Source organism: Rutilus rutilus, assembly GCF_951802725.1.
Source record: "Rutilus rutilus genome assembly, chromosome: 15".
In the NCBI taxonomy this organism is placed as follows: domain Eukaryota; kingdom Metazoa; phylum Chordata; class Actinopteri; order Cypriniformes; family Leuciscidae; genus Rutilus; species Rutilus rutilus.
Genome location: NC_140220.1, coordinates 32,016,034 through 32,042,631, shown reverse-complemented (window position 1 = coordinate 32,042,631; position 26,598 = coordinate 32,016,034). Strand labels below are relative to the sequence as shown.

General features: G+C 38.7%; 1 protein-coding gene across 1 annotated transcript; it reads right to left on the bottom strand.

The window, feature by feature from the left end:
• Window positions 1-12: 12 nt before the first annotated feature.
• On the bottom strand, window positions 13-26,271 carry fmn1 (formin 1). Its single transcript, XM_084431621.1, has 20 exons — window positions 25,797-26,271; window positions 24,245-25,146; window positions 23,855-24,112; window positions 18,671-18,807; window positions 15,197-15,302; window positions 14,262-14,323; window positions 12,590-13,908; window positions 10,413-10,554; window positions 9,658-9,745; window positions 9,055-9,116; window positions 8,235-8,323; window positions 7,922-8,051; window positions 7,583-7,729; window positions 7,395-7,454; window positions 6,576-6,696; window positions 3,843-3,935; window positions 1,156-1,207; window positions 876-1,025; window positions 652-733; window positions 13-506 (listed from the first exon to the last, which is right to left on the bottom strand). Exons 2-20 carry the CDS (start codon window positions 25,131-25,133, stop codon window positions 462-464), a joined length of 4,032 nt encoding a protein of 1,343 aa, XP_084287747.1. The 5' UTR covers window positions 25,134-25,146; window positions 25,797-26,271; the 3' UTR covers window positions 13-461.
• Window positions 26,272-26,598: the final 327 nt, after the last annotated feature.

Sequence of the window (26,598 nt, the reverse complement as noted above, 5' to 3'; positions counted from 1 at the left end):
AACTTTTTTTCTGCGTTTGATGCGTTTATCGCAAAAGGAACAACATTACTGTGATTAAATGGCAATGAGATGTGATGAAGCAACAACTGACATCAATAAAAAATGTGTGATGTTGATCAAAATAAAAAACGTATATTATTTTACATGTACATTATCTTTATGTTTTGTAATATTCTGTAATGATTTAATATGACAATAACTTTGTTACTCAATATACAAAATAAAGTTACTGCTTTTTCCAAGTCAGATATCGAGATTTTCAACATGTTTTGAAGGCTTAATTGTTTAGACTGGTGAAGATTCCAGAGCAGATTAAACTTGTAATTTAAACATTTCTTAAATGTTACTCACTTCGAACAGCATTCATTCATATCTAAACCATAGTCAAAGGGATCTTTGGATCATAAATGTGCAAGTGAATGATTGACTGTTGTACAGTAACATGCAGTCTGGAGAAAGGGTCAGCTGGTGGTCAGACTTGCTTCTTTCAGACGCAGTCTCTCTTTCTGTCATAAAAAACACACAGAAACTTATTCAGCTCTTATTCAGCTGTGCTTACATTATTCATGAATGTTGTAAAAATCGGATTCATAAAAGAACAATAGCTAGTGTTTGCTTATCTATCTGCCACCAATGAAGACAGACGCTTACCAGTCCATTCACACTGGCCCTTCTGGTCTCAATCTTTTTCTCTGCTGTCATGTTGCGCACTGACTGTTGGGCCTCTTTGATTCTGAAGTAAAAAAACCCCAAAAAACATCAACTGTCAGTGACAAAATTACCCTTAACTTGGTTATCACATTGTGTGGTTGGTTAGAGCAGAGCTAAATCAGAAAATATGATGCTAGATACTCGAGATGCTGTTAACTTCTCACTTCTGTTTGGATATGACCTTGTTCTCTCTCTTCCATCTGATCTTGAAGTCATTGCAAAATTCAAACCAAAATGTGAAAACATGGCCTGGCACAATCTCTTGCTCCCCGGAACGTGACTGCAGCCCAAAATACTCCACTAGGTAAGAGAAGCTGAGGAAGAAAAGACATGAAGCACCAGACAGGATGGCCATAATTGTAAATGAACGTAACTAAATGTCAAAAATGTTTATGAAGTTTGCATTTTTTTGTAATATTTTCAACAAGAGTGATGTGCCCGTACCTTTTACGTGCTGATATCACTTGGTGTTCCACAGCAGTTAGCTCTTTTTGTGCTGTAAAATGAAAAGATGAGTATCAACATTTGCATTTAAATTGTATCATAATCAGTACCACATTTTTCATTTTCATAAAGACTCCTGCAAATGGTTTCAATATTGAGAGCCAATATTACTTCAGGATCTTAATTTGACCTCTTTAGCAGCCGTATCCCAGCTAACAAAATTATGTTCTAAGAACGTTTTGCTGACGTTCCCATTCAGTTATGAAAACATCATTTCTGAATGTTCTCTGAACTTTCAAAATGGGCAGTTTTTTTAATGTTAAAAATGTTTTTTTTTTTTTTTTTTTTTTGCCATGAGAACATTAAGGACACATTCCATTTTAGAATTTTGCAAACAATATGGGAACATTACTTTTGGCCAGGGCCTCAAAGACAATGTTAAAACTGATGTTTCTCCTTTACTAAGAAGTCTCCTTCATAGCCAAAGTCTCTCTGATTCCTATCTCTGCGTCTGTCTTCTGAACCTGACCAGCAATCTTGTACAGGTAGGCAGTCACAGACACTTATCAGGTCCCCAAAAGGGCATACGGCAGATATTCCTCATGACTGCAGGATGTGTGCTGTCTTATCTGTGTAGTGGAGACAATCAAATAATTGTAGTAGGAAGAATGTGAGGAAAGGAAAAGCTTGGTTTTAAACGTGCTGCTATATACATAAATAGGGCCCTATTTTAACGATCTAAGCGCATGGTCTAAAGTGCACGGCGCAAGTGCACTTAGGCCGTGTCCGATTCCACTTTTACTAGTTTAACGACGGGAAAAAAGGTCTAAGGCGCATGGTCTAAAAGGGTTGTCCCTATTCTCTTAATGAGTAATGGGTGTATTTTGGGCTTTACATGCAATAAACCAATCAGGCCCTGTCCCAAATGGCGCACTTCATGTGGACTTTCGGTCTCGTGGACTTAAATTGCGCGTGCTCGCTGAGTCTACGAGTCCGTAGGCCGTCCCATTCAGCATTTTAACGCTCTGAAGTGTGCTCAGCAGCGCCCCCTTTGTACCCTTGAAGCGGTCTTCCGCGAAGCCCGCATAGATGCAGGCTCCACACACTTTAACTACCCAGGAATCCTTGCGAAAGGCCAATCAGACAACGGATGGGAGGAGATTTCGCTCACGGACAATTGTTAACATGGCTGAGAAGAAAATATTAAGTTTTTTATTACCTAGGTGTAGCTACATTTTACCAGTTGTTACCTACAGTTTATACAAACATTATAGTCATCGACCAGTGGTTGATGTCTCAAACATAATAATAGCGCGTTGAATAATACGATCGCATTATTATTCATTAAATAAAGAGAACCGAATGTCAGGGCTTTACTGAGTCATATGTAAACGTAGTATGAATATTGAAACCTAAAAATTCATCTGAAACTCATGCACATTTTCATTATGTGTTAAAATTGTAATCTTAGTTCAAATGGAACATTATGTATTATTATGTACAACTGTATACATCATTTAAATAAGCATGATGTATCTTGCCTAATGGCCAGGTGGCATACACAATATCAAAATATAGAACTTTAAAAGCAGGCTGTTTAGTTGACATGGAGAGAAGACTTCGGAGACTCCTGTCCAACAACAACCAGACCGTTATTTCCGGCGTGACGATCGAGTCTGTCCCAAAAATACCTCTCAATGCGCCCTCGTGGACTCGCGCCAAGGGCCCTACAGGCCTGCACTACATGACGTCACCAAAGTGTGGGCTCTGAGGAAGTCCACAAGTCCGGAGTGTGCCATTTGGGACAGGGCCTCAGAGTCTCATCTCCCATTCCCTTTAATAGCAAGTTGCGCTCGCGCCATGGCGGATTCGCTATTTACATGACGGAGTTTGATAGTGGAAAGACTGAACGCTTCTCCAGAGAGGAAACGGATCTGCTCCTGCGCAAGTTTAAAGCGTGCAAGCAGGTCATCTACGGGACAAGCCGGATTCCACCATATCTTTATGTGCACAATAATAATCGTTTACATTGTAATCCTTTTATTTTTAATATTTGGCATGTTTGTGTGCTGCTGTGCATCCCTGTTTAATAAGCAGAGTGTGTGCGTGTTGTGGACTCGCCTATAGGCGCACATTACTAACGCGCTCTTTAAATAACGAAAAAAAATATTAGCAGTCTATTTCTGTTGCCTCAAAATAGCAACGCGCCATCAAAGCGCCCGATCACACCTCGTCACAAATGGGCGCAAATGCATTTGCTATTTAAACAACGTGGCGCAGGACGTGAAAATGATAACTGCGTCGGGCTGAAACTTGCAAAAAATACTTGCGTCGCGCCTTGCGCTGCATTGCGTCGGTTGTATGATAGAGCCCTTAATCTTATTAGTCTAGTTCACTAGCGTTGTCTCATCCAGTTTATATCTCCATATATCTGCCTCTATGATCTGCAAAACAAAACAATCCTGTACAATCTAAGCAAACATTTGTACTCCTCTCCATCAATCTTCTAGAGAGGCAGGTCGTCTCAGAGACCAACTAGACTTTATATCTGAACAAGGAAGACAAGAGGGATTGGCTGATGTGACGGAGCATAATATAATAAGAAGACTTAAAAACCTTTGAATGCAGATCCTCTTCTAAAAGGTAATGTGGCCTAATCTCACGCAACATAGCATAGCTTAGCTCACCGTTGGCAATGAAAAAGTCCATTTTCTCCTTGAAGGGATGTATGTGCTCTTGAGATGAGTTGGTACACACGGTTAGAGCATCCTTTTTACAAACTGTACGAGACAAAAGGAATAACACTGGGTTAGAGTAAAATCCCCGATCAGGTCCAATTTTCAGAAGCCAGTCATTGTAAAACAAAGTTTACACTTACTTTAACGCAATATTTTATCCTAACCTAAACAGTTTTTTTTTTCTTTCTGTTAGACCACCATGAGCGCTTACTTTTTATTCCAATAACCCAGATCTTGAAAAAAAAGCCCAGAAGCACACAACTGCAAATATAGTGAAGCTCTTTCACATTACTAATAAGCTTATATAATATGTTGATTAAGATGATAAAGATGAGTGATTTGGGCATTATTGGTGACATAAAAAATTTAATATATACACTACTGTTCAGAAGTTAGGGGTCAGTAAGATTTCTTGTGAAAGAAATCAGTACTTTTACTCAACAAGGATGCATTAAATTGAAGGTCACAGTAAAGACATTTCTAATGTTACAAAACTTTTTAACTTTCTATTCACCAAATAATCCTGAAAAATATTTATTTACAAAAATACTGTTTTCAACACTGATAATAGTAAGAAATGTTTCTTAAGCAGCAAATCAGCTTATTAGAATGATTTCTGAAGGATCATGTGACACCGAAGACTGGAGTAATGATTCAGCTGGTGAAACTAATAAAACACATTTACTTAATATAATGTACTAAATAGAATGTGTGTGGCCATGTTTATCAGTCCGCTCACATTCTGAGTAGGCACCAATTGCTTTTTACCAGAAGTCCAACAATCATTCACAACTTCAGCTTACGTTGGTTTTATCAAGTCATCTAAAACAACAGCTACTGCGGTCAAAGCCACTTGCGCATCACTGATTACTTGCACATAGAATGAAATCACTTTCTGCTGGTGAAGCAAATGCTGTTAGTGCCTTAATTACGGCATCAGTGCAGTGAATTATGTCGATTACATCTGTAAAAACAATGGGTTACAGTAATGGGGGAACTTCCAAAGTCTATAAACAAGCTGAGCGTCAGCCTTCTATGTATGTTGGATCTTGTAATAACTGTATAATATACATACAACTGCTCCAACATTGAAAGTCAATGGGGTCCAAAACAGCACTGAAACCCAATGAATTTCACTGTATGATGACATTTCTCAAAATATCTTCATAGGAAAGAAATGAGGGTGAATAAATGACTACCTTTTTTTTTCTTTTTTGGGGAAACTATCACTTTAAACCCCTTTTGTTTGCACTTGTTCGTAATCTATTGTCAAGAAAACACCATAGAGCTAAAGCTCCACCTGTGACAGAGTCAGAGGTAATCAAATGTCTTTGTCTCTAAGATCTGTTTTGATGCACCTCTGATCACATCCTCAGATAGTCACTGTATCACCCGTGGACCTACACAGCACTGTTTGTTCAACGTCCAATCAGAGGATCAGAGGAGCCAGTCTCCTGCCTCAGTCATAATACACCCTGATGGGAACCCGGGACTGTTGGATATGCTCCATCTGCATCTCACCCCGGATAAGGCTACGCATACTACCGTTTTCATTGAGCATTTGTATAAACTGTGAACGCAGCTGGAAATTAAGAAACAGTTGGGAATCTTTTCCGCAGCATTTACACGCGAAATATCAATTATAGTTTCAATTGATTGGATCCTCATATAGTGTGTCCACCAAGGCGGCTCACGGCTACATTCAGGTTTGCTCAACTGTGAACCTCGGCGAGCCAAACCACTGCCACAATGATCTCAAAGAGATCAAAAAGATGTCTCAAACGCAAGCCAGATGAATCAGCTGTGGAGTCTCAACGCATTAGATGTGCTTCACAATGTTGTCATCATTGTCTCTGGAAAATAAAATCGCAGGGACATTCCCTTTTTGTGTAGGCACGCAGTGACTAATTTGATTAGTGCAGCACTTTTTTGCTCCGCAAAATTACATCGCAGACAAATGCGGTCACCTTGAGCAGCCAAAACCTCAGTGGGGCTGTAATTCGAAAAAATCGAACAAACACAGCATAAAAAACAAAGACATGATTCTCTCTCAGTCATGAGGGGAGTTCAAACAGCAGGACAAAAAAGGGAGAGCGCGATGGGCCAGATTTGGCAGTCTCTCCGTCGCCCGATAAGAAAGGCTTGTTGAGAGGTAAAGAAAAGAATCTCTGACACACATCTGCGGGGCCACACTGAACACGGACTGATACAGTGTAGCGGGAGAATGGCAGTGCATCTCTGCGCAGATAAAGCCCATCCCGCCAGCGATAAGCTGCTCTTCTCTCAGATTACATAAGCGCCAAAGCACCGTAGCCTTTGGCCCCTGCGACGGAGCTAAAGAATCACACAATGCCAGAGCATCTGATGGGCAGGATTAAAGTCATATCTAAAAGGCGCCATGGCAAAATCACACAGACTCCACTTCGTCTCTGCATCTGTGCGTGCACATATATACATAGGCAAACACGTCTGTATATTCCACCTGATCTGATGTGGTTTAATAATGAGTTGTTGCTAACAGATGCTGTAAAGTCCTCAGGATTCAGCTGGAGCCATGTTGCAGGACTGCAGACATCCATCCACCCAAACCCATGTAATCTTGCTTCTTTTGATGCTATAGTAAATCAGTGGCACGCTAAAATCGTTTCTGAAGACCTTGAGAGTGTTTTTGGTAATTCTTACCTGTCAAGTCTCTGTTCATCTTCCTGAGATCCTTGGAGAGGTCATCAAACTTCACTTGAGAAGAAAGGAAAACATCTTGAGGTTCAGGCAAAGGAAAGATGCTCTTTTCTGTCCCAGCGTTCTGGAGAGAGAGCGAAGGGTCAGTGAAACATACGAGTATCCACGGCCTAAAGATTTAGATTAAAACACATGTTCTTAGAAATATTTGTGGTTGGAAGGATTTTGTAATGTTTTTGAAAGAAGTCTCTTCTCCTCACTTACATTTATTTGATCAAAAATACAGTGAAAACACTAATATTGTTAAATATTATTACAATTTAAAACATTTGTTTTCTGACTTAATTCATTTTAAAATGTATTATAATTCCTGTGATGGCAAAGATTAATTTTCAGCAGACATTAAGCCAGTCTTCAGTGTCACATGATCCTTCAGAAATCAATCTATTAAGCTTGGGGAAACCATGATTATTTTTTTTTCAGGATTCTCAGATGAATAGAAAGTTCAAAAGAACAGCGTTTATTTGAAATAGAAATCTTTTGTAATATTATAAACGTCTTTACAAGAAAAGTTTAGCACCCTGACATTTTTTTAGTTTGTGCCACCTATCAAAATTAATTTTAATTTAGAAATTAAAAACACGTTTATCATAGAAGAGGTTTATTGAAGACATTGTATAAATTGCATTTGTCATGCATCACTCCATAAATTAATAGATAGGATTAAAAATGAGTCACGTCACTGACTGAAAACAATGTGAACAGATGAAGTGTGTAAAATAAACAAACTTGCATGTGGAAGATTACAAGTTCATGTTTTACCTCATCAAAGTGACGCAGATAGTAGGAAACAATGTAGTCCAACAGACTAATGTGGTTTCCCTGTAGATTTATAGAGAATTATGTCAAAAACGTATGTCATTCTGCTAGCAAACAAAAAGAACAAATCGGGACCTCAGTGTGGTTACAGTGTCTTCACAGTGCCAAACATAGGCTCATGAAATCTTTACCCTGCTCTTGACATCTTTAAGCTTGGGAAGAATCTCAAGCCCAAAGCCATCGGCCTGTCCTCTAGCTCTGCTCCCTCCATTCATGTAGTTTCCCAGAGCAAGCACCAGTCCCATCACCACCCTCACACTATCTTTCTCCAAAAGACACTAAAACACAAAAGACACATCAACATTTATTTAGTGCATTCATCACATGGAGATGTTGGAGATGTTGGAGACAACCTCTCTTGAATAAACCGCAGCTGCCTGAAGGGCTGTTTTGTGCTCTGAAGAAATGCCAGCGTCGATACTTTATCAAATGTTTGATAATATCTGACCTCTTTGAAAGTGCCTTTGTACCTTGCAGACCTGGAGAATAATCTCGGTCTTGCGCTGAATGGAGGCAACGGCGTCAGTAAACTTCGACTGGAAAATGAAACAGTGAACTCGATTGGAGAACTCAGGGATCTGGGAGAGTTCATACAGGAACCTGTCAAGGAAAAGCAATGAAAGTGCGTAGTGTTGAAAACACTACTTTTTCTTCGTTTGTTTTCAAATGAAGGAACGTTAGAGAAGTATACATTGCAAAGAGCATATAGAAATTGCCCTTGTAAGTGACAATTGACGTATCACTAGTTGCATAAAAAAAGTGTGTGTTTCTGGAATATCTCACTGTTCAGGCTTGTCCAGTAGTTTGACCTGCTCCTCGTCTGAGGTTTCATAGTGTTTCTTAATCTTCTCTAACTCCTCAGGCTGAGCTCTCTGGGAGAAACAGAACAGACGCATTCATATGAAAACTGACCAATGATACACACATAAACTTATGAAACCACACTGGAACTATCTATTATTTAGTTATGTTGGAACTGGAACTAGAGAGACAAGATTGGTGATACAGAATCTGCAGACTTTTTCTGCTATTTCTGAAGAGATTTTGGGTAGAAACGTGTGTATAATGAACTTAAATAGTTAAATAAATCTTAATAAGCCAAGTTACAGTGAAACGCTTACAATGGAAGTTAATGGGGCCAATCCGTAAACATTAAATACTCACTATTTCAGCATTTTTCAGCATATTCAGTATTCACTATTTTAGTATAGCCACAAAATGTAAACAAAATGAGTGTTACCATGATTTTAGTGTGTGACTTTATATCTGTGTCAAGTCATATCCTGTTTTACAACTTTGTCACCATGACAAATACCATAATCCCTAAAGTGACTACAAATTATGATTTAAATACGTTTTACAGCTCACATAATACAATAGTTTAATAGAATAATTAATGTAAGTGCTTTATAAACAATTATAATATCCATATTTCTTACTCCTCTAAAAATTTACATCATACACTTACACTTGTACTATTTGAAAAGGAGAAAACATACAAGTGGTGCGAATGTGTAGAACTTGTGTAGTTCTACTGTTTTGGAGGCTATGGTTTAGTGTGGGCCTGTACATAAGTACGTTTCCAATGTGGCAGGATACTTACGTTTTCATAAAGGGCTTCAATAGCATCCAAATCAACCACAGAGTTGTCCAGATTCAAAACAGCTGTGAAATGAAGAAGTATTAGTCCCTAGACAAGAACACTGATTAAGTTATTGGACATACATGGATGTGATATGTGAATGTAAAAAGTCTAAATATGTATTTGAGAGTTTTTTCCCCCACTGTAACCAAACCCCCACTTACCAAACATATACTTTGAATTCGCTCAATTGACTAAAATCATCCAAAAAATCTGCCTGTCTGACTATGTTAAGGCAAGCTGTGATGAATTCAAGATTGTGAAAAGTATATGTTTGGTAAGTGGGGCTGATAGCTATACGTGCAAAAGAATATTTCTAGCGGTAAACCACAAGACAAGTTTATTTAACAAACATACAGCCATTTTATCCTTGATAAGAGCTGGAGCCAATCACATTGTTGCAAGATATGTCAGAATTATTTCAACATCATGTCTTAGCTAGCCTTTTCTAACCAGGCCACACAAATCTGTATCATTTTAACATGTCTGTTTATTATTAGTGGAGGCAAAATTAGTCTGGACAGAATAAATAAACGACACAGCTGAGCTGGTGGTGTGATTTACCTTGCTGGATGTCCTTCATCTCCAGGTGGAGACTTGAGATTAAGATGCCCACAGCCTGAGAGCGCTTGCCATCCAGTAATTTAATGACCTAAAGAAGTTCATCAATCAAAAAAAGCTTACACATATGAATACAATGTCTTAAGGACTTGTATTACGCAAAAGTGGAATGAATAAATAACAAAAGAACCTTTGGGAAATTCCAAACCTCCATTATAAAATCCGCCTGCCAAAGGTAACAATGGCATGATCACATTTCATAAACAGGTTCATTTATTTCAAATTATCCTCATTTCCTATATAATTATATCAATTTCAAAGGCAATTGTAGAGGCTTTTGTGGGATCCTGATATTACGCACAAGCATTTGTATTAAATGAATGGATTTTAAAGTCTAAAGTGACTGCACCTGACAAATGATGTTTCTGTTTAAGAAAAGTAATTAGCAGAGGTGAATGGTTGAATGCATCAGTTGGGCTAGTGTTCCAGTCATACATAATTCTAAAGAGTTGACAACTGCTCCACCTAGTGGACACGTCTCAAATCTGAACTTTCTAAGCAGTGAAAAACATTTATGCATTTTAGCAGATGCTTTTATCCAAAGCGACTTACTGAATCAAACCCACAACCTAAAAAATATGAAGCAAACTGCATTTGCTATATAGATATAAAATTGCAAAAAAGCACATGTATGAAATGAATGGGACTGCCATTCATAAATAAGATCATTTTTTCTTATCTTCAGGGCAGAGCAGTACCTTCCTGGCTTTGGTTTTCTTCTCATAGGCTTCGGATAGGGGCTTTCTTTTGGTGGGCGATGTGGTTTTAGCAAACAGTTCCGCAAATTCATTGGTGTTTATTATCTGTGGCTCTTCCAGGGAACTCCATAGCATACCGCTCCTAAGAAAAGACAGAGAGAGATGATGAGAGATTTTATTGTTTTCAAATATTTTGCATTTACAACAGTTTCTGCTCAGTCTAAGGCTTATCGAGATTGAATCAAAGTCATACAGGCCACCAACCAAAGCATTTTCTAATACTAGCATCTGTAAAAACCACGTTACACGTGTTGCGTAAGTTATTTACTGTTGCTGAGCAACCTTGGCTGAAAGCAGGAAAAGGAAAATCAACAGGAGCAGCATGAGAGTGATCTGACATGCTAAATTTTCTCTCCCATAAAAATAATTAAGGAGCCAGGACGACGGCGCTCAGCAAAGCTTGACTGGGTTCGGCTTTGGCTTGACAAAATGCTCAACGAAGAGAGCAGAAAGCTTTCATGAGGAGTCGAATAACATTGCAACAGCACAGAGGTGGCCGGGGAGCCGAATCCCACAGAAATCCACACCGCCACTAGAGGTCCTGGAAAGACTGCAGCTCAGCCTGTGGCTGGCCCCTCATGCAGACAAATGTCTGCAGCGGTCTGTCTTAAACTTCCCATGAGGTCTGACGAGAGAGAGTTGAAAATGTCAGCGTCACTTGTGGACATACATTGCGTGTTTCAGGAAACTTTTGATTGAGGAACAATGGAAATGTTGTTTAAAGGTCTATGGTTAAATACAGGTGGAGTGGGATGATGTTTATTTTTAGTTTAAAGTACTTTTTATCTATTTGTAAAAGTGAATTGTGTTCAGTGTTGTTATTGTTGTCTAAAACTATCTATAACTGAAAAAAAAAAAGTCAAATATAAATATTTTAAAAAAAGAAAGAAAAAAGATCTAATTAAAACGTCAAAAGCACTAAACAAAAGTACTAAAACTTAAATAAAATGTAAAATTAAAACTGTAAATATAAAAATATAAGCTGTTTCACAATATTAATAAATACTATAATACTATATAAATAATACTAAAACAACACAGATTCAGTGTCAGTGGCTAAACCCTTTCTCACTATATCTTAAAGGGATAGTTCACTTTGAAATTAAATTTTGGTATGTTTTAGCTTACCTCAAGGGCATCCAAGATGTAGGTGTCTTTGTTTCCGCAGTAGTTTCAATTTTGATATTTTTAGGTCAAACCGTTCTTGTCTGTCAGTCATATAATGCAGGTCTATGGTCACCACCTCAAAGAGCATGCACAGAGAAGTCCAAATTAAACAATTCCTCATCGTAAGTACACATTGATGGCCTAAGACACGAAACGAGCGGTTTGTGTGAGAAACCGAACAGTATTTATATCGTTTTTACCAAGTTTCGTCCAAGTGATCTGAAGCCAGAACGCGCGCATACGTCACACACCAGGAAGCGCGCGCGCCCTCAGATCACTTGGACGTGGTTGTGTACAAGAGGTAAAAACGATATAAATACTGTTCGTTTTCTCACACAAACCGCTCGTTTCTTGTCTTAGGCCATCAATGTGTACTTACGATGGGGAATTGTTTAATTTGGACTTCTCTGTGCATGCTCTTTGAGGTGGTGACCATAGACCTGCATTATATGACTGACAGACAAGAACGGTTTGACCTAAAAATATCAAAATTGAAACTACTGCGGAAACAAAGACACCTACATCTTGGATGCCATTGAGGTAAGCTAAAACATACCAAAATTTAATTTCAAAGTGAACTATCCCTTTCAATCAATCAATCAATCAATCAATCAGACTTTAAATACTTATATGATATTTTAAAAGACTTATTGACATTCACACACAGTCATGAGGGGCTTTCTATAAAATACATTTTCCTGTTTTATGTTTTTTTTTTGGCCACACTCAATGACGCTGTAGTGAAGCAGATATGATAAAATATTTTCTTTTTTAGATGACACATTTTCATTTTTTTTTTTTATTATTGAGTTTTTTCTTCATTATAAGCATTTTTTACTATTCCCCCATAAAAATAAACCAGAAATTAAACAATAAAAGAAATTATACAAATGAGCATCATGTCACTGCCCCGTGTCAATTAAAACATGAGGTAAGGTGATGAGAGATACCTGTTATCTTGAATCTGTATTCGTGTCCAGTAGAGCGATTTCATTGGACACACTGGCTCCACTAAAGGTTTGCGAGGAGGATTGTCTGCTGCTGTGCTGAGGAAGACACCAACTCCATGAGGGGGATTAGAGGTCGAGTGGAGGACGGGTGGTGGCGGTGGAAGACCACATCCTGTCATGGGTGGAGGTGGCGGAGGAGGTGGAGGAGGCACACTTCCTGTCTTGTCCAGTGGCGGAGCAGGAAGTGGAGGTACATTAGGAATACAAGGGTCAGATGGAGGTGGCGGAGGAGGTGGAGGAGGCACACTTCCTGTCCTGTCCAGTGGCTGAGCAGGAAGTGGAGGTAAATTAGGAATACAAGGGCCAGTTGGAGGTGGCGGAGGAGGTGGAGGAGGCACACTTCCTGTCCTGTCCAGTGGCGGAGCAGGAAGTGGAGGTACATTAGGAATACAAGGGTCAGATGGAGGTGGCGGAGGAGGTGGAGGAGGCACACTTCCTGTCCTGTCCAGTGGCTGAGCAGGAAGTGGAGGTAAATTAGGAATACAAGGGCCAGGTGGAGGTGGCGGAGGAGGTGGAGGAGGCACACTTCCTGTCCTGTCCAGTGGCGGAGCAGGAAGTGGAGGTACATTAGGAATACAAGGGTCAGATGGAGGTGGCGGAGGGGGTGGAGGAGGCACACTTCCTGTCCTGTCCAGTGGCGGAGCAGGAAGTGGAGGTAAATTAGGAATACAAGGGCCAGGTGGAGGTGGCGGAGGAGGTAGAGGAGGCACACGTCCTGTCTTGTCCAGTGGTGGAGCAGGAAGTGGAGGTACATTAGGAATACCAGGGCCAGGTGGAGGAGGAGGAGGAGGAGGAGGAGGAGGCACACTTCCTGTCTTGTCCAGTGGCAGAGCAGGAAGTGGAGGTACATTAGGAGTGCAAGGGCCAGGTGGAGGAGGAGGAGGAGGTGGAATATTGTTTCTATCCATCTGTAACTGAGGTGATACAGGAGGGGCAGCTGGAGGAGGAACTGTCTTTTGTCTTTCAGTAAAGTTTTTTGTTGAGTTGCGGTCAGCATTTTTAGGCAGGGGGTCAAGACTCCTGCTCTGCGCTTCCTTGGCCTCCTCAGACCTGATGAATGTCTCTCTGTCTGTCTGAATGCACACAGAGTGGAAGGCCCGTGTTTTGATGTTGTCGTCAGTGGACACGCCAACATCTCTGTGATCTCTGTGAAGATCTTTGTCTTTCTCTCTTTGTAAGCTTGCAATGGTTACCGCTAGTCTGGACAGATCCTCTTCGTTCTTCTCTTTTAACCGGAAGAGCTCAAGTTTGAAGTCGGCCTGTATTAAAGAGTCCAAACAACAAAATGTAAATAAAAAATGTATAACGTTTGATAAAAGTGTCTGTTAAGTGGATAAGTAGTGTCCTAGCAGACAACACAATTGTCAATTGAAAAGTTTTTTCTTGAAAAGTGGGTTTTGCTTGCTTTCTTTAAATGTAATGTAATTTGGCTTGATACTTCTATAGAAGAAGTGTGAATTAAGTGTGACTATATTCAATAAGCAGCATAGTACAATACATTTGAAAGCACTGATTCTGGAAACACGATTTTCCCGGGAGAGGCCTTAAATTCTTGATGCTATTAGTAAACTGTTTCCCTTCAGTTGTAAAATACTGTTCTTGAGTTTCTCACCTGTAACTTCTCCACCTCTTCATTGCATTCTCTTTTTAGTTGCAGAAGAGCAGCCTGATGCTCTGAGAACATAAAACAAGGACATCGTTATGGCTAAATATATCACAAAATGCACTGAATAGTGCCAGAAACCCAATAAAATAGTGCTCATTACTTATATAAAATAGTGCTCATTTAGCATCATTAATCCAGTCTTCAGTGTCACGTGGTTCTTCAGAAATCATTCTAATATGTTGATTTGTTGATTAAGAAACATTTCTATTATCAATGTTGAAAACAGTTGTGCTGCTTAATATTCTTATGGAAACAATGATAAAAAAAAAAAATCAGGATTCTTTGATTAATAGAAAGTTCAAAAGCACAGCATTTATTTGAAATAAAAATCTTTTGTAACATTAAAAAATGCCTGAATAAAATTATTAATTTCTGTCCTTTTTTCCTTCCTGACCCCAAACTTTTAAATGGTAGTGTATATGAAATGAAGAATTGGATATCCAGATGTAAAATGTCCAATAGATGGCAGTGTCTATTGTCTAGAGAACCATGGGAAAAAATAATTTCCTCAAGTATATTTAGACACATGACTGAGTATGTGTGCTTAGGTATGTTTGAGGACGCCACACCCTTTAAATCTACAAGATACTGCAATACGGGCAATGTTATGGATGTAAACGTATGTTTTCAATGCAAAAAGATGAATGACTGCATTGCTGAGAAAACTAATTTTCGTACAAGTAACAAACAATCTGACATTGTATCCAAAGTAAGTTATTTCATCTGCAGAGTAGCACTTTAGGAACACATTTAGAGTGGAGGTGCAGTGGGATTTGTTTGGACAGTGTTGTCACATTTTATACAAAGGCAAATATTTGAATTAGAGCAAACATTTACACTTACTGCTTGTTTTATTCTTCAATTATACAATAAGCCCTTACCAGCTTCCGTGTATTTGAGACCAATCTTCTCCTCCTTATTTTTCAGTTTTGGTGGAGGCCAGACAGTCTGAAGTCGCTTTGGGGCGTGCTCCTCACTCACATCAGCCTAAGACACAAAACAGCAACAATTAATGTGCATTGTACTGTTAATATCTGTTGAATTAAAGGACCTAATAAAAAAAAAAAAAAAAAATATATATATATATATATATATATATATATATATATATATATATATATATATAAAGGATGCAGCATCCCCATAACCCTGTAGAGGGATGAAAAATAAGTAAATAAAATAATATTTTTTTTAGGTGTACATAAAGGAAGACTCTTTATATAAACTTTATGCATTGATACTCAGATGTCACCCATAAATGCAATCATCTGTTCACTTCATACTTTAGAATCCGCAGTTTCTTTGTTGTCTGGAGACTTGCTTGAGTTCCTGTCAAAGAAAGCTCTGAGGACCTCTTTGTCCCTGTTGATCTTCTTCTTTACAATGTCCAGGTCCATGCGATTTGAAGTGTCTTTTTTGGCCGATTTAACTGTGAAGAAAGCCTTCAGTGCACCTAAGGCCGTCTCTGCATTTGTAGATTTGTTGGTTTCCTCAGACTGGGGAATGACCGGCTCCTCTACGGTAGTCTCTGGCTTTTCAGCAGGGTCCTGACCGATCGGAGACAGCGGGGGGCTTGACATGCTCTCTTGCTTTCTCTTCCCTTCCCCTTTGCTGAGAAATTGGGTAAGCTGTTCCAGTAAGTCTCCCTTGACTTCTTTCTTAGACTGATTGGTAAAAAGTCCTCGTTTGGTAGGGCTTTGGGGCTGCTCTGTAGTTTCATTTTCCTCAAGTGCTTCTTTCTTGGGGCTGAGCAGCCCAGTGAAGAGGGACGACAGTTGGAGCGGTTTCTCTTTTACTGCAGTGGGGGAGAGTACGGTTTGGTCTTTTGTGGTCTTCTCAGTGGAAGGTGAATCTGTATCTAACATGGTGTCTTCTTGTATTACTTCTTCCACACTCTCTTTACTCATTTCCCCCTCTGCATGCATTTTTGTCTCCACCTGGATGACTGAAGGCACCGGTTCTGTTTCTGAATTAGTCTTATTATCTAGCTCAGACGAACTGGAACTGTGTTCTTCAGTGTCACAGAGGTCAGAACATGTTAAAATCGCACCTCCAGCCTCAAAATGTCTCATTTGGTTCTCCTGGCTTGTGGTAGGTGGATGGACGTCCACAATAATGCTGTCTGAACTTGCGCTGCTTTCATTGCATATAGCTTGGCTACCTGCAGTCTCATCTCTCAGTTGGATCTCTTCAGTATCAACACACGGTCCTGCAGAAAGAGCTTCAACGCGTGTAAGGGTGATGACCACAGGTCTGGTGTTCACAGGTGAGTTTGATGAAAGAACCTTTTTATCAGTGAGATTATGAACTTCACAATGTGCTAACGTGGTCTGAACGTCCATGTTTGCAGATGCCTTGTGGTTAGTCAGAGTTTGTTCATTCACACCAGATTTGGTTACCTCTGGAACATCTGCAGTGTTTTGAAGATTTCCACCAGACTCTATTTTGCTCTCAGGAGCAGATACTTCCCGGTGACTTTGCACTGAAATGTCGTTGTTATTTGTGGATGAATTCAAAGACTCTTTTATTGAAAAATCATTTCTGCTTTGATTGTCTGTGAGGACTCTCTCTTTCAATGGTTCTTCCTCAGCAAACAGCTCCTCATTGCTGGAGTTATCTGATTCCATAACAACTGTCTCATTTGCAGATATGTCCTGATTGAGTCTGTGTCCTTCTCTGAAAACAGGTTCTTTATTATCCACTGTACCGATTACTGGATCCTCAAGTTGTTTGTCCAATCTGTTAGCGCTGCCACTGGCTGAGACTTTGCTAAGTGATTTAGATGGTGTGTCAGCTTGACCATCTGTTACATCCTGGACAGTCTGGCGCACAACTGATGTTTTACTGTAATTATCTCTCTGGTGCATAACACTGAGGTCTAAGTCCACTTCCTCCTTTTCTGAAGAAAAATCTATTTCATTAACATTCTGTTGCTCCGATCTGTTGACATGGTCCTTTGTCCTGTCTTCCTCAGCGTTTGTATGTAAAATTGTAACAATTAAAGCAAAATCCTCCCCTTGATCATCAAAACCATCCTGCCTTTGAACAAATGTTTGTTGACCATTAACCTCTCCTTCCTCAGTCAACGAGCAAAAAGAAGTCAAATCTGGACACTCCTCAGTCAGTGTTTGGAGTTCATGTTTTTCATGGTGATTAAAAAAGTTAGTTAATTTGTCAAAAAAATGATTGATGGGCTTACTCTCCATTTCCTTCCAGTATGGTTCACAGTCTCTTTCAGATCAAATTTAGTCTGTATCCAAACAAGTGATTAAAACCAAAATTCAAACTATAGGTAAAACTGATATGTCTATGTTTGCAGTAAAAAAAAAAAAAGAATTCCAGGTTCTTTCCAATAGCCTTCCCAAGTCCATTCACCCATCCCTGAATGTCAAGCCCTTGTGCTGAACAACCATTGACAAATTATGAATACGAATTTATTCCTACTATGAGTTCCATTTATTAGTCTTCTACTGGTATGAAAAGCTGCTGTTTTACTAAAATAATTTGAGTTTGGTTAAAGTCTAATGTGTCTTTATTTTCCGTAACATGTAGTCCTTACATGAAGTTTCCAGAATCATGGATGCCAGGAAAATGTGCATTAAAGACCAGAGATGCTGTTCTCAGGCTCTCATTAAAGGAGAGCTGAAGAAATGGAAAAAACATTCCGCAACGGCATTCCAAAATAGTGCCAGCATGCAGCTTGCTCCCGTTATCCAGCCTTTACTTTTATTTAGCCTCTTCTTTCTTTTCCATGTTAGATTTTGTACTTGCTCTTAATCCACAATTCGCAACAATAGCGCATACGGCAAAACATTCAATCCTGAGATACGCATACAGTCAGGCAGTGAGTGCTCCACCCACTTATTTTCTGCCACATGACAGGATTTCTGGTCCCGCTCTCAGTCATCCATGAGAAAGAAGTAGCATCACAGTACCACACCCAGAAGAGCACACAAAACTCCAGTAAGAGTAACTCTGTCCAGACAAGACAGTCTGTCCTGCTTCCGTAAAGCTGGATATCTCCTTCTGTCCACTTCACACTGGATAACATCACATTAATCAGCATGATTAACCTGTTAACCCCACCTACATCCTTGTTTTGTCACCTATGGTTTTGTTTGTAGAGACTAGTCCTCCTGACACCGTCAGAGGTATGTTTTTACTACAGTAATCCACAAGGAAGAAATAATGTAAATAAAGATTCTTTTGCACGTTTTAAATAATAGACCTAATAATAATAATAAATATCACATTTCTTAATGCTGGTTTTTTATATGACATATACACATCACTGTATAAAATAATACACAATAATGGTTCACTACAAATCTGTCAAAAATAAAACTAATACTCACAGTGAGGTCATGGTCAAGAGAGACATGTGGGACAATGACGATCTCATCTTCTTCAGCTTGTTTGTGCTTGGACACAGAGGTGCAGAAGGACACATTTTCCCTGTGCTCAAATGCATGCACCCTGTTCTCGTTCTCCTCTGTGAAAACACAAACAAACGAACAAAACTAAACTAAACAAATTTATTCATAATCAAGGTTTTTAATGACTCAAAACAACCCACCAGACAGGTGGCTTTAGATTTGGACTCTGCAACAAAGAATATAATGAATATGCAATGCATTAGCCAGATGCATGAGCCAAAAGTTGTTTTGTCAGTGACAGCCGCTAGCTCTCTGTAGACCTGAGTAAAGTGAAGAAAATAAAAGCATACATATTTATAGCTGCAATGCTGTTTGACACATGATAAGGGTTGCACATCATTTTAAGATGTATTTGTCAACATATAAATTGAAATATATGAAAATCCATGTTTTTCCGGATTGCTGTGAGCGTAGCTAACAGGAATACACAGACTGCCACAAAGTGGACATTGAAGTGTACTGCAATTGACTCTAGTCTTCAGTTAGTGTATCTTGCCTCATCACCTTTCATTTTAAAATTATAATTAAAATGCAGATCCCAATAACTGGACATTCTGAAAGAGAACATAAATCTGACAAACACATGGAAAATCTCTACACAGCTCCAAGAATCAATAAAGCTTTTAACCAATATACAGCTTAGGTTCACAGCAGGGGAGTGTAGGAGACCTGAGATCCACTCCTCTCCCCAGGCCTCCCCCCTGCAGAGCAGGAAACAGTGAACAAACAATCAATGGACAGATTTCATTGAATGTGCAGGAGAGAACAGGAGTGTGTGGTGCAGCAGACAGTTACATAATTTTTAAAAAGCCATGCACAGGTCACAGATTGCTGTCTGTTGTGGAAAGAAAAGCTTGTTCAATGGTTGGCTACATTGTCGTTGTTTTTTTCATTATTAAATAATGTGCATCTAGCTGGGCTACAATCAAGTACTTAAACATTTAAGTAATCTGCATTTATGTAGGCATATAGGCTATAATATTTTGCAAACATTTGACAAAATGTGTTCTTTACGCCGGGCTATGACGTCATCAAATACAGACGACATCTGTATCGCGCAGATTAACATTGGTGTAAACATATAAACACTATAGTTTCATACAAAATGTAGACTTATATTATAGATCCATGTACTTTTATGAAAAACAAAAAAACAAGCATCAAATACACAAATACATTCAAACTGAAATAATACCGTCTTGTTGCAATATTTTATGCAAATTAATATAAATCACAATACTTCCATACAAAATGTATATTAAAATGTTGTGCATTTATAGTAAATACAAATAATGTATAGTGCAATTGTGTTTCTCCTGCATGCATGGTAATCATAACGGTTACATTTCTCGTGCACTTTAGCCTACTGCACAACTAGCTACCTGACAACTCCTCTCCTGAGGTAAAAAATCAATAAAAAAATAATAATCATAAAAAAAATAACAACACAACATTTTTCTGGAAATTACCACCACAAAATCAGTAATTTTGATCGCAAAAATCACACAAAAAAAATCGTGAAATCCTGGAGGGACTGACCATTGTTGGCGTTTGCTTCTTTCGATGGCCGAATAAGTTACTCTGTGAAGTCACTACATCCAATGTCAGACGACGAAAAATGTCTCAATCAGGTACTAATTATTGTTTTTATTCGATTTTTTTTTTTTTTTTTTTTTTTTTTTTTACAAAACTGTAAAATTCTTGCGACTGTTTAATGTGTCCGACAGCCCCAGCACAATATTCCGGTTTATTGTAACGTTACATATGTGATGTGATGCTCACTTTTGATTTATCTTGGGAGTTCAGTTTTTATCCATTGTGATTAAACATTATTCTTGGACAACTCTATAGTAGACATGCAGAGGTAATGTCATTAGCTTAGAGTTATTTTTGTAAGCAGTGGACACTGGACAGAACCCTGAGGGGAGTGATGCAAACTGTTGTTTGGTCCAGATAGGTTAATGAGTTGAGATAGTAGTGGGGAAACAAGCACATTGTCCTTATTTAAACTTCATTCTATTCTACGGACTGTTGGATTAAAATAGAGAAAACAAAAAGAGGCTAAAAAAATGTCAATAGCTCAAACACTTTGTGGCACAGAGACCAGGGTTGGACAAAATTTAGATTTGACTCCCTTTCAATTCATTAAGTGGAATTTGACTGAATTAGTTAAAATAAAGTTAGAACAGACTCACTTGTTTGCAACAAAACTGAAATAATTAAACTACCAATCAAAAATGTGGGGTCGTAAGGTCGTGGCGCTCTCGTGAACTCACGTCATTAAATTAATAGTTGAACAAAGTCATTATTTTTGTTTGTTTTTGCGCACAAAAAGTATTCTCGTCGCTTGATAAACTTAAGGTTGCGCCACTGTAGTCACTTGGACTATTTTAACGATGTCTTTACTAACTTTTCTGGGCCGGCAGAATGAAATTACATAGAAGCCTATGAAGGAGTGAGACAGCTCTCAGATTTCATCAAAAATATCTTAATTTGTGTTCCGAAGATGAACGAAAGTCTTACGGGGTTGGAACAACATGAGGGTGAGTAATTAACCCAAAAATAATTTATGTGCATTTTTCACATTAAAGTAAAAAATCTGCAATTTAGAATTTCATTATTTTTCAATTGAATTCAAATTTAAATTACTGCATCAGTTCAAATTCAGTTTGCATTCGCAATTGAATTCTGACACACACACACACACACACACACACACACACACACACACACACATACAAGCCGTCAAACTCAAATCATTTTGTGTGCCTTTAATCTCATTTGAGGCTTGACTCATCTTCAGGATATCATTTCCTGTAAAGCTCAAAGGATTGGAGCGTTAACAGCTATAGCTGTTGGGCTGCAACTGCTGCTACTGTGATACGTGAGAGTCTTAACACAATGCGGCAGGTAGCCACATTCTCATTGCTTTCTCTAGCATCCTGTATTCTATGGGGTCCATGCATTGACGACATGTCTAAAGGAAATTTAAATAAGATCAAAGCCAAAGAGTTTAGGCCTGTCATTGCAAAGTCAATACAGAGTTAAATAAAGCAATAAAAATATAATTCTAAATAACCAATTTCACACTAGATTGATTGCACATCCACATGTCATGGTCTATTCACCGCACTTCTAATAACAGTTGATATAGATCACAAGCCTGAGAAATTGGTTGACTAGCTTTATCTGGAACTGAGTGTCCTACAGCCAATAGATGAACAGGTGTAAGCCCACAACAAATCACACAATCTTATTAACTGATGTGTATTCAAACATATCTGGACTGAAAGAATCTCCCAAGAGATTAACCACAACTGCAAGTAAGTAACTTCCTCATTCTTCATCCTTTTCCCTTTTTAGGCAAGTTGGGCATTACTTCAACAAGAGCAGGGAGATCAAAAGTCATCTACAATCTTTCATGGTAGGATGACTCATTTGCGTTTTAATGTTCACATTCCTGAAAACCTCAAGCACCACCAGTTAACAGACCACAGGCCCATAATGTTTCATTCTTTGACCCCTGAAATCATATGATCGTCTGCAAAATAAAGTATTGAGGTTGACACAGAATGCCTTAAGGTTTTGGACGGGAAGTCTTCAGTGTTTCAGCGTCTCACCCGTGCTAATCTGTATCATGACAACCATCACAAGGTTTAGGTTTAGCATTCCTATCCACCTCAGTGATCACAGACTCTGCGAGGAGTAATAGCCTATGCTTTGCTGTATTCTTAACCCCTCCTCAATGTGTTTCTACTTTCAAAACACCTAAGTACCTTCAATACATAATACTGAAGCTGAAGAGCATTGCATAAGGAATTAATGCTGCACATCTTAATCTTGCCTTTTTAAGTCCATATATATATATAGACACACACACACACATACATTGATGAGCCAAAACATTATGACCACCTGCCTATGCTGTTGGTCCTCCGCGTGCTGCCAAAACAGCTCTGAGGCATGGACTCTACAAGACCACTGAAGGTGTCCTGTGGTATCTGGCACCAAGACATTAGCAGCAGATCCTTCAAGTCCAGTAGGTTGTGAGGTGAAGCAGCTATGGATCGAACTTGGATTGGATTGAGATCTGGGGTATCTGGAGGGCAACTATTCCTGAACAATGTGTGCAGTGTGGCAGGGTGAATTATCCTGCAGAAAGTCGCCGGTTTGTGGTTTGTCCCTCCTCAGACTTCTGTTGGTAAAATCTCACCACTGCTGACTGCGAGTAACACACAAGCCTTGCCATGACCCAGTCGCCTTGGCATAACAATCTGGCCCTTTTCAAAGTCGCTCTGGTCTTTATTCCTGCCCATTTCTCCTGCATCCAACACGTTAGTTATGAGAACTGATTGTTTGCTTACTATCTAATCTACCCAGACCTTAATATGTGGCCTCGTTAGGAGATGATCAATGATATTTGCTGGTCATAATGTTTTGGCTCGTCAGTGTATATATATGCTATTCAAAAGTTAGTTTGGGGTTAATATTTTTTGTATTTTTGAAAGAAGTCTCTTAATCTCACCATGGCTGCATTTACAGTATTTGATTAAAAATTACAGTAAAAATATTAGGTAAAACTTTATTTTGATGGTCCCATTTAGACATTCCACTGACTATAAGTAACTTCGCAACTACTTCAACTTATTCTTATAGTCAACAGAATGTCTAAAGAGGACCATCAAAATAAAGTGTCACCAAATATTAGTTTAAAATATGTTCATGTAAATAAAATAAAAATTAAAAATGTAAATATGGTACATGTTTCTTATAATTATTACCGTTGAAAACACTTGTGAAAACTACCGTTCCACATCTGTGGAAACCCTGTTTTTTTTTTTTTTTTGGGCATTTTTTTTTTCAGGAATCTTTGATGAATAGAAAATCTTTTGTAACAATAAGAATGTCAACTGTCACTTTTGATCGATTTAATGCGTTTTTACTAAATAAAAGTGTTAATTTCTTTCAAATAAAGATTCACTGACATGAATCACAGGCCAGTACTAAATATCATGCATTTCATGAAATGGTTTTTGTCATAAAAAAGTGAGAGACAGAAGAACAGAATCAGAAAGTGTTCTTGAGGACAGAGAGATCTCATACCTATAGTTGAAGACGTGGGGATGGTTGTTGTAGTGGATGGGGTCCAACTGACACTCTGCTCAATGACTGTTGATACAGATCCATTATAGGTGCTCGTTTCTGTGCTGCCGTATGCATAAATCCTGTCGTAGTCCACTGCATCCCCTTCAGGTAGCGGCAGAATACGATATTGCGGCAGGAGCCTGGAGGTTTGTGAGGATAGACGGGATAATGGTGTGGATACTGTGTCCAGACTTGTTGATATTGCAGAGACATCATCTAAAGAAGAGAAAGAAATGTTCTTCATTCCTCCTGATGTTATATTTGTTTGCTTAAATTCTTTGCAGAGCTCCAAAGGGAAACTCTCCATGTGCTGGGTGGGTATGTGACTGTCCTTATGCAAAATCCCACCTGCGGTTGAGGCATGCGTGCTACCTCTCAAACAGTCTAAACTGGAAAAAACTTGGTGAATAATGTTCTCCACTTCGACTATTTTGTCTCTCACTCTGGACGTCGCTTCCTGCTGCTCCATTCCTTCATTCCCACACCGGTACAGTTGAATCATGTCTGTTGTTTTAGACTTCTCTTGACTATTAATATTTAGATTGTGTGTCTCATCTGAGTCAATATTAAATCCATTTTCATATTCGGAGTGCTCACTGGACAGATCTTCCTCAAAACTCCTTGAATCCTTAGCTATTTCTTTACTTTTCAATTCAGCCGGCGTCCTGGGACATTCATCCTCGCATTGCCCCTTTTCGTTTTTCAAAACTTTGAGTGAGAGTGGTTCAGTAGTGCTCACGGGCATCCTCCTCTCCACATTCACCGAGCTCATCATCCACAATTTCTTCTCTTTCCGCCCTCTGGAGGCTTTTCTCAGGCTTTTAGGAGAAATGATGAGCTTGTGCTCCAGGCTGCTGGTGCAACACAGATCCACTCCACTCCCATGGTCACTTTCCAAGTCTGAATTCTTGTTCCCCTGTTGATTTCCCATTATAGTCACGGCTTTGCAATCCGCGCGTAGATCCAACAGGTCCTCATAAAGCAGCTTTTTTCTGACTTCATTTGTCTCATCAAGACCCTTACGCTCAGTCTCCGACAGTCCCACCTCCTTCATGCCAGAACTAATCAAAGCTCTGCCCTTAAGAGCTGCCCTTCTCTTCGTTACGGAGCCCGGACTGTTAATGACTGGGAGAAACGTACTTATCTTCTTGTTTTTCTCTCTGATTGTTTTGTAAAGCTGAAGAACAGTGCTGGTGCCCTCATTGACAGTCTGCTTCCTTATTAGAGTGTTAACCATTATGACGGTCTTTCTAAAAAAGAAATGATCCAAATGAGTTGCAAATAAATGCTGTTTAAACTTTCTACTCATTAAAGAAGTCTGAAATTTCTTTTTATCACGGTTTCCACAAAAATAATAACTGATGATAATAATATAACTAATAATAATAACTGTTTCTTGAGCACCAAATCAGCACATTAGAGTGATTTCTGAAGGATCACGTGACAATTGAAAATTCAGTTTGTTCACCACAAATACGAGTAAATATTAAATCGGAGTAATATTTCACAATATTACTGTATTTTTTATCAAATAAATGCAGCCTTTGTGAGCACAAGAGACTTCTTTCAAAAACATTAAAAGATCTTACCAACCCCAAACTTTTCAACGGTAGTGTATATTCATATATCATTTGATATAATGCCAGTAATAGTGGAGAATTATTTCATACAACATACTGAATGATAAAGACATGATTTTACGCCCAAGAATGGACCATGGGTGAATAAAAACTTCACAATGATTTTAGTTCTGACTTATGGACTATCTGCATTAATTTAACAGTTGTGTCAACAAAGTAAAACATTTAAGTTACGAATTTGCTTTAAACAGGTTGCAAAATAAAGCAAGTAAAAGTCTTTATAAAATCCACAATAAAATCCATAGAACTTTAATTCTTACCAGCATCATCCTCTGGCTATAGCCTACTTCGCTGTATTCATTCGAACTGTAGTACCGGTAGTCTGTCCCATGAGTCTTTCCTGTATTGTCCCCTCTGGCTGTGATTGACACATAACTGTCCAATCAACACTGACTTGTAACAGGAATGATCCAAATCCAAGATCTGAGGTCAATGTCAAAGTATTCTGTACAAAAATAGATAAATAAAAACAAGCAGGAATGAAAAAAAAAAAAAAAAACTTTTTTTTTTTTTTTAGAAATGTGTGTGTTTGGAGCATGGTTTGGAGGCATGATCTAGAAGGGGAAATGACTGATAGCGTGTCACGACAGGCTCTTGAAGAGCTCCGATGTGAATCCAGTGACTGCAGTTCAGAGTTGGCCGCCAGAGAGAGCTGTTACCCCAGAATTTAATCTAGAGACCCAAGTGACCCAAGACGACCGTGAATGTGACGCGTGAGTACTTAGTATTATGCCCTGTCATAGGCAAGCATTCATATAAAACCAGCATCTCATATTTAAGATGCAGTCATTAATGTCTGTTTGAATGTCAGTTGATTCCATTTTATCTTTGGAGCTTTTTTTTTGAGTTCACTGAATAAACCTGTATTAGCTAGTAGACTATTTTATTTTATTTTATTTTATTTAGATTAGGCCTACTACTGTTTAATTTTTTTTTGTTTTACCCGTCACATTTTTTAATGGTGTGTGTAGGCTAATAACGCTGTATAGATTATTGTATGTAGCCTAATTATACCAATTTCAATAGGTCTAACTTTGAAATTGAAAACAAAAATATTATTCA

Excerpts from the sequence above, each read along its gene's own strand:
- fmn1 (XM_084431621.1), bottom strand. The coding sequence starts at position 25,133 with ATGGTTAACACTCTAATAAGGAAGCAGACTGTCAATGAGGGCACCAGC. Across the intron at positions 10,555-12,589 it reads ATACAGATTCAAGATAACAG|GAGCGGTATGCTATGGAGTT; the intron begins GTATCTCTCATC and ends GTCTTTTCTTAG. Across the intron at positions 507-651 it reads GGGCCAGTGTGAATGGACTG|AAAGAGAGACTGCGTCTGAA; the intron begins GTAAGCGTCTGT and ends TTTTTATGACAG.